We start from the raw sequence: 18,833 nt of genomic DNA, 5'->3' as shown, positions 1-18,833 counted from the left end.
CTATATATTTTCACGCCATTAAAATTAGGGGGTAAATATTTTGGATAAAAACCCTAATGTGGGAAAGGGACCATAAACTACAAGCTGCCAACATCACGGAAGCAAGGTTGTCATTTATGCATTTGAATTTAGTCATTTGACAAATATAAACAATAAAATAAAGTTTTTATAACTTCACGCGGATGAATCCGCAGGGGAACAGCTAGTTAATCATAAATAGAAAATATCTTTAAGTGCTTCTAAATACTGTACATAATTTTTTTTTTAATTTTTTTATATCAGAATTATTAATTTCCTTTTAACTTCAAAACTGTCAGTTTTAAAATTAAAACAAGAAACATTGGTTACCAAAAGCATAAAATATGGTAATCTAGATCCATTCAGGATTATGCAAAACAAGCAGCCAATTAGATAGTTAATGGTTAACAAATTGTAACAAAAAATATGAAGCCGAAATATTAAAGCAAATATTAGGCCATACTGAATTAATTCTTTACACCACACAAATTGCCCAAAGTAACGCTCTTATCAATCGATTACAAATTTCGTCGAAACACAAAAATGAGACAAACACATGACTCAATCGAGAATTAGCTAAAAAATGGACACTGTATTGACACAATAGCGCCGGCTAAAGTGATTACACACAGGGTAAGTTACGTAAATATTCGCACACACGCGCAACATATTTCACTCACACTACTGTCTTCACGCACACTTTGAAGATGCTAGTGTGCGTGCTGCAGCACCGACTCGGTCGACCCCTCTACAAAATTTAGTCGCACTCTAGACTTCGCAGAGAATAGTCGTGTCCAAGTAACTAGAGTACTACAGCACCAATCGCAGTGTACATTTCGTCATAACAACATTGTGATAGTGACAAAAAATTTTTCGGAACGTGAAAAGTGGGAGTGTTTATAACATTATTAATTTTGAACTATTTTCATAATAAACTACGCCGTGAACAGTTTTGTGCATTTCGCTATTTGTGAATTATGACATTGTTCCCACTATTTGGATAATTCCGGATAAGGAGCTGATAATTACCGCAAATATTTTCGTAAGTATTTATAAAAATATTTAAACACCACAAATCATTTTTACATTTAAAAAAAAAACTTCAAAAACTTTTACAAACTATAGTTTGAAAACTTAACTTTTTGAACTACTCCAACACAAAACAAAAAATCAAAACAGGAAAAACATTTACTACTTAATTTTTTGATGTTTAGGATTTTATTGCAGTTGCAAAATTGCAAAATTACTAAAGTTGAGATAGTGAAGATGACAATTATTTAAATGCACCTGCACATTGTTAAAAAAAATTAAAGAGTATTATTGAATTTGATTAAGAGCATAAAAATTTTTTTGAAAATCGATTTCTTTCATTCAATTATCGATTTAAGATTAGATTAAAATAAATTACAATGAGTAATATATTTGATGAGTCAGAGTTTTCGAGCGATTCTTGGTTTCGGTCAAATGTTTTTCCGTTATGTCATTGACTTCTCGCCTCGAATTCTGTTTATTCATGCCCCTTAGTTTCGTGCCAAAATCTTCAACGCTTAAATCATTTCGTAGAATTATATATGTAGCATTTAAATGGCTCTTTGTTATGATCTTTTGTTTGTGAATGTGCTTCCTTACATGTGTTTTCAATATTATCTTTGTTTACACTGTCAATACTACGTATGTTACAATATCGCTGATTATTTTCGTTCGATGACATTATTTTGCACAAATATTTTTACCTGTAGTACACTATCATACTTATTGATACAAATAAATTATTTCTATTTCCTTAAAATACAAAAAAAAATACAACGAACATTTTTTTTCTTATGTCTAGTTTTTTTTTTAGTTTTAATTAGTGCATTGCGTTTATTTGTACGTTGTGTCGCAAGCGGCGCCAGGCAGCTCGGCTCTGTCGTAAGCCTATTGTGAGTCGCTTACACAACTGGTTCAAGGTTCCGATCCAGCGTGCATTCGCCTGCGGATGTGCGGAAACTAGATTTCGTAACTGCTAAATAGTTAACAAATGTTTTTTTTTATTTGTCATGTGTCAATATCAATTTTCATATTAGTATTTTTCAAAATCTAATATACGTGAATCGACTTTAGGACATTAAAAAATTTGAAAAAAAAGATCGCTTGCATATATTTTTTCTTAAAGTAACAATATTTACCTATCGATATACGAATATGTATTTTTTTATGATTTTTTAATGCAAATTTTTAAAAGGACATTTAATCGTACGTTGAATTAAATCGATTCATCGTAAAGGTCAGTTCTATATGACGCAACGTCCCTAGGGCGGCTTGCGCAACGAGCTGCAATACACACACACCGGCGCACACAGACAAAACGCTTGTTTAGATAATCTCGTATTTCTATAAATGTCGTTGAGCAATGTTTTCATACAGGACCGTTATTTAAACTACGTACTGTTAGCAAATGTATGTTTTGACAGACAGTAGCGTTAACAAAAAAAATGACATGCAAAAAAACATGTTCGTTTCTCTAATACAAATACGATATTAAGATAATCGTTTATTCACTCGTAGATAGTAAACTTCGGAACTAATTTTGGTAATTCTCTAAACAGCAATAAACTGAGCCTGTTTCTTATTTGATATTCGAAAAATAAACTATGAAAGTCGGTGTGAAAAACAATTTACAATCGTAAAGATAAAGAACAAAGAATTGTAACAGATAATACAAACTGCAGTATTACTAATGACGTAATACAGGAACTAATCGGCAAGGTTGACCGGAAGGTATTTAAGGTCGAGACTGCATTTAGTTAATCACGCATCATGACTGGCGATTACATGTGGCCATTTAAATTGCGGCTACGTGAATAATTTGTGGTTAACAATTGTAAGCAATCATTATATGTTCATGAAATAATCATTTACAATCACGACAAACGAAAAATCGAAAGAAAAATCCCAGATTTCGGAAAGATGATGTATTTCCTTTGCTGATAAAATCGTATTTAAAAAAAAATTGTCTGCTTGCAAGCCGTGTTTGTTTCGGGTAATATCCGAAATCGTTGGGCCGATTTCAACCGGGCTTTCACTGAAGGGTAGCTGACATAGACGGGCATATTATAGGTTATTTTTGTTATCAATTGGACGTCACTAACAACAGCTAGTAAAGACTATAAATGCCCTTTAATTGAGTACAATGATTGTTTAGTCTGACGATTAAGGTCATGAGAATATAGTTTTATTTATAAAAACATTACTACGTTTAATCGTACGAGTTACGTAAGCGATTTTTCGTGTCGGCGCAACAAGGCGGCCGATAATTCTCATACACCGAGGACAAGCAAAGATAACTTGACCTATTTTTTTTTATCTCGAACACTCGCGTTACTGTAACCTAGTTAGTGATGCGCACGTGAGCATACACGGCCAATTGCGACAATGTATATCAATGTGTGACGTGTCATAGCTCTTAAAAGTACCAACAAGGATATACATAATGGAAATGGTTCGATGACGCAACGATACTAGGAATTGCTTTGAATCGACCTGGCCAAGAGCACGTTTTTATTACTATAAGATTGTAGGCAAACTTAAATTCTCAACCAAGAAGTACAAAAAATTCCTCATCTGAATGACCTGTATGGTCCAAGTTAAGAGCCTAGGAGCATCCTTATTTTATAAACTCACCTTGTATCCTTGTACTTCGTTTGTTGAAGTAAATCGCAACGGCAACGCATATCCATTCCCTTTGGTATTGCGGGTGTCCATAAGCGTCGAAGTATTCGGTCTTCCCGCAGCTCGTGCCACCTTTCCGTATAAAAAATACCTTTGTAATTGTATACGAAAACACATGAGTCATTTATGGTTTGGAATCATTACGATAGCATCTATTCACGTGGCTTCCTGGAACTAACGTAAGGTTACGTAAGACTTGTGTAGCTAATTCTGTCGAATCTAGTGCAAGGAAATAGGCTAAACGTTTCTTAATAATGAGCAATTAGTCGCAGCAGACAAGGTTGCCGCAACTAGGTCTGTGTTATTGAAGGAGAGATTATCAAGAGATAGGGAAATCCCTAACCGGAAAAGTCAGTGGGGACCTTGACATATTTTGTACCGGTACGTAGGTATGAGTTTATCGCACGGAGTTACGAAACGCAACCTTGACACGAAACCGTTATCGCGCAACGAAAGAGGCCACCCTGAAAATAACTCGAAAATCCCGCTTTGTTTAATTACGTGAAAATCTGTCTGCGAATATCGGTCAAGTACAAGAAAATTGGCGCAAAAAAAAATTGTTGAAATACATCCAACTTGAAAGACCTTCCCGATTCACCTTAGAATTAAAATAGTACTAAATAGCTTGGCTGTACAACGGATACGACGAATGATGTGTTTTATAAACATGCAGGTCTTACTTGCGTATACTATCAATGAAGCCATACGTTTCTCGACATGAAACGCATTTAATGCAGACAAATTTGGAACTTTAGTCCATCACCAAATAATTCATTATTAAATTAAATTGACGTTTACTCGTAGATCTTCTGACGGTAAACTGTCAAATCAAAGATGGCGACTGCCCTACTTTTCCCGCGCAATAAACGGCGAGCGTGTGGAAAGTTACGGCTGTACTACTTTCTCTACTTTTTCCAAGATGGCCGATATTGTCTAAGCTTACAACGAAGGTCAATAACATTTTGTTTTTTCTGTTATCAGTAACATACTTTTAGTGTTAATAGACCACATTCTGCCTAAACTTAAAAGATAACGGTTATAATCATGGCAACAAAATCTAAATACAAACTAATCATGATTTCGAAGTTATTTGTCGCAATTTAACAATGCAAAAACAACATTAATGTAAACGCATTTCTTCGGCTTTAATAGAATAATTTAACGCTACAACGATCGGTTGATAAAATTGAATATAATCTGTACTTAAAAGTTTTGAACAAATTGGAAATTCTAAAAATCTTAAGCAATGGTCAAGGTTAATTCGCTAATTTAACAAATCTATTAATTAAATTCACGTTGTTAGATCACGTTGTCACGTTGCAAGTTTATATAACGGTTCAGTTAGGAGTGAGCGTTGCGCAAGCGGCAACGTGAGGTTCAAGTGCGGACACGTGCTGGCCGCCGCGTGACCCGCGTGCTGGCACACGGTAGCACGTGCGGGATGGAGACGCGAGGTCGCTGATCGGTGCTCCGACCTGAACCCAGCCAGGTAGAATAGATAAGGTTAACACCCCCGATACATCGATATAGGAACTTATAGCTTATATATAGCTCTTATAGCTTAGCAAATATTGAAACCCAAAGCCGAATTAATCTAATTTCAAGAAACAACGCAATCTATTTCTATTTATTAAAGATTGAAAATCTAATTCCCCATTCATGGGAATTATAAAAGTCATAGCGTTTAAGCATTTTTTTTATTATATAGATTTTAATTTGATAAAAATCTAATGCTGCGTCACTCGACCGGAAACAGATAGGAACAGAATGTAATTTATCGTATAATTTCTTAGTACATTTATCTTTGGTAATTCCGCCAATTATAAAAATATCGATAAAAAAATTATTTATCTTGATGTATCGAGAAAAATGTCTGATCAAAGGTAGACTGTTGTCATGTTACATAAATTTGAATTATGATTTTTAATATTTTAGATATTTCTTTTTTTATGCCTAAATTTAATAGTTACATAAACCGGGCTAATTGCCAGTCTAGTCTATTAGTTTAATTTCTTTTAGGAAATATTAGAAATGTATGATATCCTCAAACACCATTCTGAGTGGTAAGCATGAGTGCTGCGTTTATTAATGTAATTTAAACTTGTTAAAACGCAATATCATATAATGCGCATTATGTAAAGGGCATATATACCTATAGTTTGTCCGATTAAGATAAATTATCAGTTATTATTCTTTAAAACAAAATGTAATTAATCTACTTGCGTAATAATTTATAAATACCTTATCCACTTAGACGTTATCAGTGTTTGTCAAATGGTATTATCCAATGAGTCACATATAGTCATATGCAATAATGTTACTCGATTAATAAACGATATAAATCACCTTGGTATCTCAAAAATATGTAATAAGTCTGTAAATTTACAAACTAGAACTAGTGTAAAACAAGCGCTTCTTAAATAACGTCAATAAACTTGCACAGATTATAAAAGGTTGACAAATAAATGCAGAGTATAAATAAATCCTGAACAATCACGTGTTCTGACCGCACGGGGCTTAACGTTAGTCCCGTGCTGTACCATCGCTGTGTAACACGTGTTTAAATTGAATTGAATCCACGTGCTTGAGTACATTATATCTTTTACCTCGGCATTTAAATTTATTTCCTGCAGCGCAGTTATTGTTTGGACACAATTATAACTTACCAACCAACCAACAAACCAACTCTGAGAATAATCTTATAAGATTTATCGATCCCTAATATCTATACTAACATAAATGCACTCTTAGTACATTCATTGAATATAATGTAATTAAAAAATTTAACTCACCTAACCTCGAAAATGCACAATCAATTGCATTTCCAATTGCCCAAACCAACCTTGAACGCTTCTAAAGGCAATGACGAAACTAAATAGCTGTTTCATAACAGTATTACGGGTTTTAGACGGCAACGATGAGCATAAAAACCGTACTCTTGTACCGTACGGTCCCAGTTTTTGGTTAACGGTGTGCTCACGAACTCAATGATTAGCTATGTAACTGTCCCCGTCAAAAGCCGCTCGATTGTTGCTGGGATCGGACGGCCACCGTTACTGTGCCACTAATATTGGCTTTATGTTATCTATGGTCAATGTCAAAAAACATCCAGAAAGAACCAAAAACAAACAACATTTATGTTGTCTGTCCTCAAAATGTTAATGTCAAAAACTTCTCAATTATTAACCTAAAATTACATAGAATAATTTTAGGATTTTTGACAAGATAATTTTTATAGAAAATGTGTATTTGTCTTGTAAAAAGTAGCGGTAGATTTTATATCACGATGAGAGCATAACCTTATTATCAACCATTTAACCGTTCGCGTTATACAGACCATCAAATAACGGAGTTCACTTACATCACTCAAACAGAGCGTTGCTTACGATTTGCTAATAATATTAATTCGAACTGTAATATAATAATAAAGTTTAACGATATGAATAGATTAAGTAAATTTATCTGTTAACAAAATTATAAGAACCATTTCCTGATGGCCATTCATAGTTTTAGATATAACGATTAAATATAACAGAAACGTTGATAATTACTATTAAATTATTTTTAATCTAGGTCACAACGGAATAAAAAATATTCTATTAGAGATCATGGGTAGGAATTTTTATTATTAAAAAGTTTACATTAAAACCACTAGTTATTTCTTCATATTGGAATAGAATAAAAAATGTCCATTCAAAAGACTCATCTAACTGTGTAACATAGAAATATCGGAGTAACGGTTAAAAAACGGCTATTCTAACTGTTACCAATGTATGCTTGGATGATTTGTGTTTATTTGTGCATAACTAATGTATTATTATATATCTCAAAGTTTCAAACGCAGTTAATTAGATAAATTAGGCGTAATATTGATAATTTATTTAAAAAAAAAAAAACAATATCAAATACTACATTAAAATCAGTTTTAATATTAAAATCGATTATGAAATTTGATCGATATCATTCTGTCATAAAGATTCAGTAATCAACAATTAAAAATGAACGAATTACTGAATTTTAATTTTCCCGTCAATTAGGGACGGGCGGTGTAGTCGAACGGTCGAATCTAACGGCGCGCGCGCATCTGGGGCGACCCAGTGACACCGAAGTCTGCGTTGTTGCCATCCAAGTTAGGCAAATTGCCCAGATTGCGGTAGATAGCGTGAACAGAGTTATTAATTTTTTCTTTCCAATGTTGAACAGTACGGTGGTGTAACTGGCTGAAAACGAATACCACAGCTAATAGGTAACTGTTACAGATTTTTAACTAAAAAGTAAAACGGCCAGTTTTGTGTTTTTTCTTTGATTAAAAAATAATGTCAATTGAGGTTATATAAAAAAACATGTTAATATTAAGATAAAGATTTTTCTCGAATTTACTTTTTTTGATCCTACGTAAAACATTTAAAATTCATAATAGGCTCATTTGCGTTTAAAAATAATAGAATAGGAAGAGGTTATGTAAAGCTTTCCATGCAATGAGTTTGCTTAAAATTCTCTAGAGACTCACTAATGGGCCTCCTTGGAATTTCATAAGGAGTAAATTATGAATAAGACTGTATAAATCAACATGTTCACGTGTCACAAGCCGCGGAATAGTTACAAATACATGCAAATTGTCTTGTAAAAGCATAAATTGTGTTTTAGAAAGAGCTCTCACGTTGTCGCCCGCGCCGCGTGCCGCGGAACGTGACCGCCTAGCTTTTTTTGTCTATGCTCTAGTCACTAGTCAGCACTAAGAAAAAGGTAGACTACCTAGTTTATGGTTTCAGCACAATAGGCAATTAACGATTCTTTCATTGTTATACTATCGGATGGTTGTCGATTACAATGAGTTTTTAAGACTAGTACTTCCTGTCATTGGTGTTGCCGATGCATTGAGACTTATTAGACATACTTTATATAATTTGAATAGGAACCTATTTAAATCGCTATAGGGTTCATTACGTAAAAGGTGAACGACACTCGTGCTAGAGGACTGCTGATATTGTTAAATAGTCAAAGTAGGCAAATCAGCGGCCACGTTAGGAACAACGTGATCGTATTGCGAAATCTAAACTGTGTTAAGACTAACATTATTAGCCAACATTATTGCTTACCTTTTGTCACATGGTGACCGGCATGCTTCAGTCGCAGTCTCTCGCACGCGGCGCACACACTGCTCGCAACGCATGTGCTAATTCAAAGGAAGCTGACGATATCCGGAGCGAGTTCATTTGTGTAACAGAGGTTAGGAAACCATTAACAAACATTTTGCTAATAACTTGGGACACAAAAAATGGTAAATGTAGCAACGCGATTACACAAAGCTCCACGTGCAAGCCGCAGCACGGGATCTTACGACACGATTTTTGCAAGCGGTCATTTTGTAACTTAGCAACGCCGATTTAGCACGTTATTAATGTTCCGTTTCTTTGGTTACAGAACCACAGCGAGGATCCTTGCGGGCCAGGCGTCGTCCGCCGCAATATGGTCGCCGAATTCATCCTGAGCCAGCAGCAGCTGCTAGGCGCTGGAGGCGTGGGACCCGCTCCCTCGCCTCAGCGCGTACCGCCGCCACCGCGCGCGCGCCTTTCCGTATCCCCGCACTTCCCGCTGGACCAGCCGCCATCCAACGGACCGCCCGGGGATCCCCACGATTACCCTTCCAATTACGACTTCAAGCGTAAGGAGTTCTTCGGTCAGCGCAAGCAGCGCGAATTTATCCCCGACAGTAAAAAAGACGACGGCTACTGGGATCGCAGGCGCCGCAACAATGAGGCAGCCAAGCGCTCACGCGAAAAGCGCCGCTTTAACGACATGGTGCTTGAGCAGAGAGTCGTTGAACTCTCCAAGGAGAACCACGTTTTAAAGGCTCAGCTCGACGCCATCAAGGAGAAATACGGCATCTGCGGCGACAACCTCATCAGCATCGACCAAGTGCTCGCCACGCTTCCCACCTGCGACCAGGTGCTGTGCGGCTCCAAGCGCACCAAGCTGTCGACCGGCGGGCTTTTCCCGCCCGCGCCACCACCGCCACCGCCTGCACCGCCAGCCTCTCCGCCCTCCCCGCCGCCACAGCGCGCGCCGGAGCCCTACCAGGAGAGACTTCCAGCGCCAGAGGCATACTATCCCCACCCAGCACACTACGAGCCGCCCGGCTCCGTTCTTAACCTGTCGCGGACGCGCCGCGCCCTCTCACCTTACGAGCTCTCCTCGCTGTCGGGCTCCGGCGACGAGACGACGGAGCAGTACGCACCCGAGAACAACGGTCTCCCTCTTAAACTGCGCCACAAAACCCACCTGGGCGACAAGGATGTGGCTAGTGCCCTGCTGTCCCTTCAACACATCAAACAGGAGCCGGGGCCCCGCTCCTCGCCTTCCTGGGACGGCGAGGGCTCCAGCGACGAGAGGGACTCTGGCATCTCGCTCGGAGTTGACTACAGGCCGCAACGGCCCGATGACAGGCTCATCGAAGAGGAGGATGCCCACCTCAAGGCAGAGCTCGCACGACTGGCCACTGAGGTGGCGACGCTCAAGAACATGATGCATCAGAACAAGGCGCGTGCGCACGAGCATTGAGCGCACCCGCTTGCGCCGCCGGCGCCGCCGCCCCGCAACACGTCTCCCCTCACATGTAGACGAAGTTACCATGTTGTAAAGAGATGATTTATATTTGTATGATATGCGCAGCTGTACGCGACAAAGTCGCATCGCCCATTTATAATCCTTCCTAGTAGTTGTATGTGTCGGTGTTAGCGGAGGGCCGCGGCGACGCCATGTCGCGGCTCGCCCTCAGACTAAACTTTCGGTTTGCAGACTTTTCGAGCAGATTAAACTTGTCTACTCAGTGATAGATATAAAAAAATGCATTTTTAGTGGTGAGCTATGTATAATGTATATGTTATGTAATAAGTAAGCGAAGTAGATCTGTTTCATCTATTCGAAGATTCGGTAGTTTAAAATCGATGGCTAAAGACTAAGTTCTACCTAAGTGCTAGTTCGTAAGTCGATGTAAGTTATTTTAAGTCCAACATAGATTATTTATAAATTTTAAATGTATAATGTCTTTCTCAATCGGAATGTCCGTTAAGTTCCAAACCAAAAAAAATGATATGAGATAATATCCTCGTATGCTGTCATGAAATCGCAAAATAGTTTCTAAGGTTTCATAATATCCTAATGTTATTCAAAAGTATTGATCAGATTAAGAATACCAGTGCCTTTGACAATACATACCTACCTTTATAATAGTTATTTAATATGATATTTTTGTACATTTCTTAATAAAATCTCTGGGCAACTTCAGTCAGGCTGGACCTCTACCATTTGTTCCCGAAACTTCGATCGGATCGTAAAGCGACTCTTGTTCGAGAAAAACATGTAAAGCGCAAAGCGTTTGTTAATCCAACATCGTACTTCCACAATTACTATCGCCAAATGTGAATATCGCGAAAAATTGCTTTGTAAAATTACAAAATCCTGCAAAGTGTGGACCGCAATTATTTCAGTTGTAAGAGTCTATACTCCTGGTGATGCCCTATAGGGCACGTGATAGGACTGAAGGAAGTTATACTAAGTATTTATTTATTCGGACCGCGAAAGATTTTACAATTTATATCTTTGTATAAGAGACACTATACGATATGAATAAATTGTGTACATTACAATTAAAACATCATTTTATTTTACCAAACCTTACCTCATCCTATATACTAAGGGTCTGTCCCACCACTGGCTGATAGAGCCTCAGATAGCTTAAAAATGTCGTCACTGTCAGATAAGGGAACAAAATCAGATATTTCCATCACACATTTTAAACGTTGGATGTTATCAGACAATTTACAATTTGGTGAGACAGGCCCTAAGTATCCTATTGGTTATAAATTTAAAACTCGACCGTCGATCAGGCGACTAAACGTATGTGTTGCAGTCTACAAAATATGCATAAATATTTGATGAGTGCGATTTACGAATTTCTAATTGGCACGGCGTCTCCGTAAGTAAGTGCTGACAGACGGTTAACGAGTTAAATGGTACGCATTCAAAATAGCAGCTCAATGTAAGTCATACGACAGAAACATACATTAACTAGGGCAAAACTTTTTTAGGAAAATTCAGCATACAAACTAAGGCTTATAGGTATAGGTTACCAGTCCTGTTTAAAACTATAGTCTTCGTAAGAAATGGTTAAGTTAAAAGTACGCAAGAATATAACTCAATTTAACATCTACTTAACTGCAATCTATGACGGATTAATTTGAAATGCGAAAGTTTAGATGGATGGATGGAAATTTTTTGTAAGAGTTTGTAGTCTAAATGGCTGAACGGATCTGGATGAAATTTGGCATAGATGTAGAGCATGGTCTGGAAGAACCCAGGCGGCTAACATTTGTTTTTCTTTTAATTCCACGATAACGGAGTAGCGGGCAAAAGCTTATTAATTCTGTAAAGCTGCTTAACATAACCTAAAAAAATCGAAGAATTTTAAAAACTATTTTATGCAGTGTTCAAACGCACAAATCTACAAAAGGGACCAATTGCGCAATATTTAACGATTCCAGGGTATCAGCTAGTCTAGATAATGTAAAAAGATGGTATCGAAGTGTACGCGGGTCGTTAACATAACTCGTGTATTTCTGTCAGGTGACCCGGTTACAGATTGCGTACACGTCTCAGGTGCGCCCGCCGTGCCTTGAAAACAGGTAAACAATGTAAGAATGCCAAATAATCAATCATCGATTTAGTAACATGTTACACGATTATTTTGGAATTAGGCAGCGTAAGCCGAGAAAAGGTCAAATATTGTGGTTTTTTCAGAAATACGCTGTTTATTAATAGTTCCTAAAAAATTGTAATAGCCATGTTACTCACAAATAAACTATTGTTCTAATGGTGAAAGAATTTTTAAAAATCGGTCAAGTTTTTCTGTGAATCAAATACATACAAAAATCCAAAAATACTAATCTTTCCCCTTGCTAACTGCAAGATAGCGAGTGCTGCAAATATCTGCCTTCGTTAAGTCACTGATAGGTAAACTTGAAGACTAGACGTAATATGACTTTCAGGGCGTCCCACAACTGGCTGATAGAGGCTCAGATACCTTTAAAATGGCGTCCGTGACATCCTTTTAAAATTAAGACAGTGCCGATTTAAAAAATTCTCTCACCGTTAGAAAGATTAAATAATAAAAGAAAAAGGACAGAAGGAAACTACATTCAGCCACATAAAACTTTATTACAGACAGGTAAAATATGATATCGATAATAATACATCTATTACGACGATAGCAAATCGACGTAAAATAAACATCTACTTTTTCAATATTCAATAGAAGCATTGCCCTTTTAAACATATGAAAGCACAATTTTTGATTTTTGTGACAAATGGACAAAATAAAATAGCAAATATTTTTTATAGATTGATTGCTTCATGATTTAACTAGGTTTTGTGTGCAACTTCTCCATGTTATTTAAACCATATTTAAATGTAGAAATTGAATAAGTTATCACTCTCAAAATTAAATATTCTCAAACAACGAAATTAAATAGTTCTTTTATTATAGTTGTCAAATAACGTCACCGGAGATTGTCATTTGTTTTACAATAAAAATGCCAAGGACCTTGTTATATAACAAAGTAAAAAACGATCTTTCTATTTGTGCATGCGATTATAAGACTTATTGGTAACGTTTAACGATTATATTAGCATACTAAATTTATTTAAACACGGGACATTTTATATATTTTTAAAACGATTTCATCGTTTAATGTTACATCACTTTTATAACTACGACAAAAACTTATTATTATTTTAGAAATAATAACTTCTGTTTATTTTGATATTAAAAACAGTTTCTTGACAAAAGAGAGAATTACGAATTAGGTATTTTTTAATCTGTGAAATTGCAACACCGACATTTTGAGGTTATGAATAAGAAATTGATTGTTTTAATTCTAACATGATTATATTTTACACAAGCGTATTACTAAAAATTTATTAAATTCAATATATGTAACGATTATATTATAAAATACAAAAAGAATCAGTATAGTAATATGTAAATAATTTTCATTAAATAGACCTACCTCGTAACGGTTCGTTTTTTTTTTTAATATTTCCTATAATTGAGATCAATATGTTAGTTACCGGTTATCTTCTGCTGACGCACATGTACAAAAATATTAGTGTCTTTATTTAAATCCTATAGAACGAAAGGGACAAAATATTTTTGTACAAGCTTGTCTCTTACATAAAGATTTCTCTTCAATATAATAATAAAATGGTTAAAAAGGAGTTCTTACTTCTAAGTCTGCGATAAACATGTTATAAATGGCTTTTTATTTTAAATACAATTAATCTTAGATATATCTACTTTTAAGGTACAACTTGCGCGATTTTCTATGATTACAAAGGCTGAAACCAAATATACTAAAGTGATTTCTCTACAGACTAATTTAAAATTAAAAAGATACATGACATAGAACACGATAACATAGCGTTGTGGTTAATTTTATTTATTTCTAATTGGAATATTACAAGATTATAGATCCATCGATATGACAAGAAATTAATTCGATAATACACTCATTTAACAGTACATTTCATAATTATCTATCTAAAAGTGGTTTTACATCACAAGCTACATCGCATCAAGCTTCACAGACGTCCGTTGTTGTCGACAACTTTAAACCGAATGATTGACACTGCCCAAAATTACCTGCGGTTGTCTCGCTCGCACTTATGAATCTTTAAATGCGTGCGAGCGGGACCGCAGCTCGGTCGGACAGTGTGTCCCGTCTCACTCGGTGCCGAGACTCGGGACCATTTCGCCGCAGCCGAGGGTATGCGAAGCGTGGAGGATAGACTGCGGCATCGGCGCGCGGAGTTTCGCGGAACTAATTTCATTGCTTTGCACCCATAGTTCCAACTGAAAAAAATGGTAGCATAATATTTAATTGGAATAAAAGGACATAATCTGCAGTTTACATCTTGCCAGCACAATTACTCTAGTTTTAAATAACTGGACTAACAATCAACTGGCATTCAATTCAACTTCAACTGTCCAACTGTACTGTAATTATGAACGAACGTACAAAAGAAAGAGTTAATGAACGAATGAATGAATGAAATAAATCACGTGGTCGAGGGTTCGAATCCCGCCATTCGACTATTCCAAACCATTCCTAGCAAAATCCTATAAATTAATTGTATTTTATTTATTTACAAGCTTTTGCCCGCGACTCCGTCCGCGAGAAATTAAAAAATAGTTCTTTCAGACTATCCAATACATCTATGTTAAATTACTCGTACATCAAATCCGTTAAGCCGTTTAGGCTACAAACTCTAATAAACAGTCAACCCTCCATCTAAACTTTCGCATTTATGATAATAATATGAGTACTTTTTTCCAAAATATTATAACAATAATGCTGATAACAATAAGGGTGGCCATATTGCTATCAGCAATCTCTTATAGGCAACCAAGGTACAGAAGCTAGACAAAAATAGGTAATAGTAAAAGAGTTATTACTAAGAAAACAAGAATCTGTAAATATTAAAAAAAAAAACCTCTGGCGGCATCTTAGCTGGTGTTGGCTGGCAGGTGCCGGCGCAGTGCAGCTGCAGCAGCAGTTCAGCGATGGCCGCAGCCGAGGTGTCAATAACGCGCTGCCGGCACACCGCCACCGCGTGCACGAAGCCCCCGGGACCCACGAACTCGTGCTCCATGAATAACGTCTTCTCATCCCAGTATACTGCCTGAGAATATTGAAGAATAGACCATAAACAACAATCCATAGACAATACTTAGCAAATCTAATAGTAAATTAGTGCAGTATGTGGCCAACCAATTTTTTTTTATTTTTTATAAGGTGGCAAACGAGCAAGCGGCCGTCGGAATCCACCGAAATAGAAAGTGACCGCTGCCCATAGACATCCGCATTTGCAGATGCGTTGCCTACCCTTAATAGACGGAGGAGGAGACGCACATAAATAGGACATTTCCCCTTCCTATGCGTCTCCTCCCCCGTCAAATCCACTTTTCCTTTCCATCCTTACCTCTTAAGAAAAGGTTGGAAAGGGAAAGGTACTCAAAATTAGGCCTGCGGCACCACACTCATCAGACGAAACGCGGAATTGCTTTCACTTCACGCCTGTTTTCTGTGAGGTCGTGGTATTACACCGGGCGAGCCGGCCCATTCGTGCGAAGATGTTAAAGCGGGCTCTACCACTGTTAAAATATAAAACCGTCCAATCCTGGCGCAAGCGAAGGGCGCAGCTAGGTGACCGCCCAGTTCTCTGGACAGAAAGCTACTAACACCGTTCAACCAATAATCAAAGGTAAGATTAGTCTTTGCACGAATGGGTCGCCCAGGGCAATACCACGATCACACAGAAGATAGGCGTGAAGTGGGAGCAATTCCGCGTACAGTCTGGTGAGTGTAGTGCCGAAAGCCTAACTTTAGTCCCTTTTCCTACCCACCCTCTTTCTTATAAGAAAAATATGGGAAGGGAACGGGGATTTGACGCTAGAGGAGACGCATAAGAAGGGAAAATATCCTCTTTATGTGCGTTTCCTCCGTCGATTAAGGGTAGGCAACGCATCGGCTATTGCGAATGTATATGGGCAACGGTCGCTTCGCCGTTTTGGCGGATTGAGGTAACCGCTTGCTCGTGCCACCCTATGATATTAAAAAAAGGATCTAAACATAAAAAATCTTCTAATGTTCTCACTTTAGATGTGATCTTGAAGCGTGTGAAAGGCTTGAGGTAACGTCGATAGCGTATGGTAGCCGCAGCTTGAACCACCGCGCCGCCGGCTGCTTTTATGTTCGCGTACAGCCCCGTGCGCTCGTAGAAGTCAGCACGCGCAAAGTCCAGCTCACGTAAATAACGGGCGTTATTCATGTGGTACAGCAACGTATCTATGTCGTTTAGGAGACACCAAGCTACAAACAAAAAACATTAGATCCTAACAATACGTGTTGCAAGATTGTTAATTCGTTATTTTGCTATTTAAAATCGACAGGCGGTTTTGTATAATACAAGAATACATGTTTCCAATAAAGTATATCACATCTTTTATTATAAAAACTTTATTTTATTATTGCTAATGTCACTATTACCACTACCATAACAACCTTACCTCCTTAATGTTGCCAGCGTGTAGTTTATGGTCACTTTCTTACATACATGAAGGCTTTTTTCTAATGTAGTTACAATCTAAATTTAATGGCGTGAAAAAATAGCCTAAAGCGTATCGTAAATGTAGGGTTTTTTTTAAAGAAAAAAAATATTCAAAAATACGCTGTGATTACTGACATCTTATGCCTCGAAGTAGTGTGTTTACGCTTTATTATATTACTATAGATATGGTTTTCTGAAGTATTTACATTGTAATCAATCAACACCATTCGCCTACTAGACTAAGCTCACTCACAGTTGACTTCCGTCGTCTCCAAGATGCAGGCTTTCTTGCGGAAGTACCGAGCACGGGCGACTGTGTACATCATGCGAGCAAAGTACGCCACGTCCAGAGAGCCGTATAGAAGCAGAGCGCCGGCTGCTAACGCCGCGCCCCATCCCGGCACGCATACCGTCCACATGGTCACTCTGAAAGTTTTACCTAATTCAAAGACCAATACGGATCGATTAATACGTGGTTATTTTATACTATTAGTAAGTTACGAAAGTATATTCCAAACTAGCTGTTGCTCGCGACTCCATTGTCGTGAAATTTAATAATAAAAATATTTAAGTGACAAATTAGTAAAAGCGTAGTTTTTATGGTGAAAGAATTTTTGAAGTCAGCCAGTTTTTGAATTATTTCAATACATACAAAGTATAATTCTTTCCTCTTTATATTAGTATAGAAGTATAGATAACTCTTTGGATAGAATCGTAAGAGTACAAATACTGACGAGATGTAAAAGCGTCATAAACCTCTTCCATATAGTATTTTTCTGACATTAACCTAGTGGAGTCAGAAATACAATGATTCAGTGGTTTTAGAAATGGCCAGTCTGAGGAAATGTTCCATAAATATTGCTATCAAAAAGGTTTAAAGAATATGTGACAAATAAATATTATAAAAGTAAATTACCTTTTTATCCACGATTCGGCAAACACTCAAATCACCATAATAAGAAGAAATTAAACTGATCTTTTCAAAACTGAGGTTTTAGATGATTTTAATTGTAATTATTTGAAATACATTTAAAATGAAAAATATTAAACAAAATGTACAAAATGGTAAAAATAACCTATTTCTGTCGCAGTGGATTTTTTCACGTACAAAATTTAAATGACATGTCTGAAATGCGCGCGCAGTTCGATCCGTGCTGCAGGGACGATGTATCATTGGCATACACACTTACGCTATAATTATCTTTAAAAACTTTGCAATAAGGATCATTTTACAACAAACAAAAAATGCATTAATTGATTAGTAAATACAGATAAAATAACACTTTTAATTTTTCTCAATTAATTCGATACGAACAACATTGATTAATTAATTACATGTAACAATAGTTTTTTTTTTTTCATCATCAACTATACTTGAAAATCTGGTAAAAGAAAATTCTGACCTAACTTTTTAAATTATTAACGGTAACAGCTAAGAAATATTTATTAACACACTTAAGCATATTCTTAACTTTTCTTTGTTATTTAATCATTTTTGTGCATAACTTTTGCACAGTAGCCTCCTTTACATCTGCAAACTGGACTTGAGCTTAGAATTATTACTATGTTTATTAGAACAAAAGTTATATGACAGAAATCGTATTGGTGTAACTACAATATTTATTTAAAAGTAAAACTGGATACTAATTCGTTCTTGTAATTTGTAACCAAGGACTAGAAGTTTTTATAATTCAATGATTTTGGTAACCACCTCATTGCTACTTGATTCCATAACAATAATAAATAAGGTATCTTTCAATTTATTTGAATTTCTATAATACGTCTCCATCTTTTTAGCAACCTATGTCTGAAATAATTTACGCACTTTTTTACTGAGTAGAGATAATAATATTATTAAAATATTGAAAGCAGAGATATATAACACAGTTTATTTAATTTTATACTTCACGACAGATATTTATGACATATTACATTTT

General features: G+C 36.6%; 2 protein-coding genes across 3 annotated transcripts; one reads left to right on the top strand and one right to left on the bottom strand.

Annotated features, from left to right (window-relative positions):
• The first annotated feature begins 784 nt into the window (after window positions 1-784).
• LOC106111419 (proline-, glutamic acid- and leucine-rich protein 1) lies at window positions 785-10,463 on the top strand. The gene is made up of 2 exons (XM_013293505.1): window positions 785-1,060; window positions 9,154-10,463. Exon 2 carries the CDS (start codon window positions 9,199-9,201, stop codon window positions 10,288-10,290), a length of 1,092 nt encoding a protein of 363 aa, XP_013148959.1. The 5' UTR covers window positions 785-1,060; window positions 9,154-9,198; the 3' UTR covers window positions 10,291-10,463.
• A 3,295-nt stretch (window positions 10,464-13,758) lies between these two features.
• LOC106111328 (protein THEM6) lies at window positions 13,759-18,030 on the bottom strand. Of its 2 annotated transcripts, none has more exons than XM_013293355.1 (5): window positions 17,813-18,030; window positions 17,150-17,322; window positions 16,444-16,658; window positions 15,280-15,468; window positions 13,759-14,638 (listed from the first exon to the last, which is right to left on the bottom strand). In XM_013293355.1, exons 2-5 carry the CDS (start codon window positions 17,313-17,315, stop codon window positions 14,510-14,512), a joined length of 699 nt encoding a protein of 232 aa, XP_013148809.1. In that variant the 5' UTR covers window positions 17,316-17,322; window positions 17,813-18,030; the 3' UTR covers window positions 13,759-14,509. The 2 variants fall into 2 exon arrangements, with proteins under 2 accessions (XP_013148809.1, XP_013148808.1); XM_013293354.1 differs by having other exon boundaries at window positions 17,150-17,335; window positions 17,813-18,028.
• Between the last annotated feature and the right edge of the window lie 803 nt (window positions 18,031-18,833).

Source organism: Papilio polytes, unplaced genomic scaffold, assembly GCF_000836215.1.
Source record: "Papilio polytes unplaced genomic scaffold, Ppol_1.0 DF824169.1, whole genome shotgun sequence".
In the NCBI taxonomy this organism is placed as follows: domain Eukaryota; kingdom Metazoa; phylum Arthropoda; class Insecta; order Lepidoptera; family Papilionidae; genus Papilio; species Papilio polytes.
The sequence above is the reverse complement of the archived record's forward strand: the minus strand, read 5'-3'. Positions and strand labels throughout refer to the sequence as shown.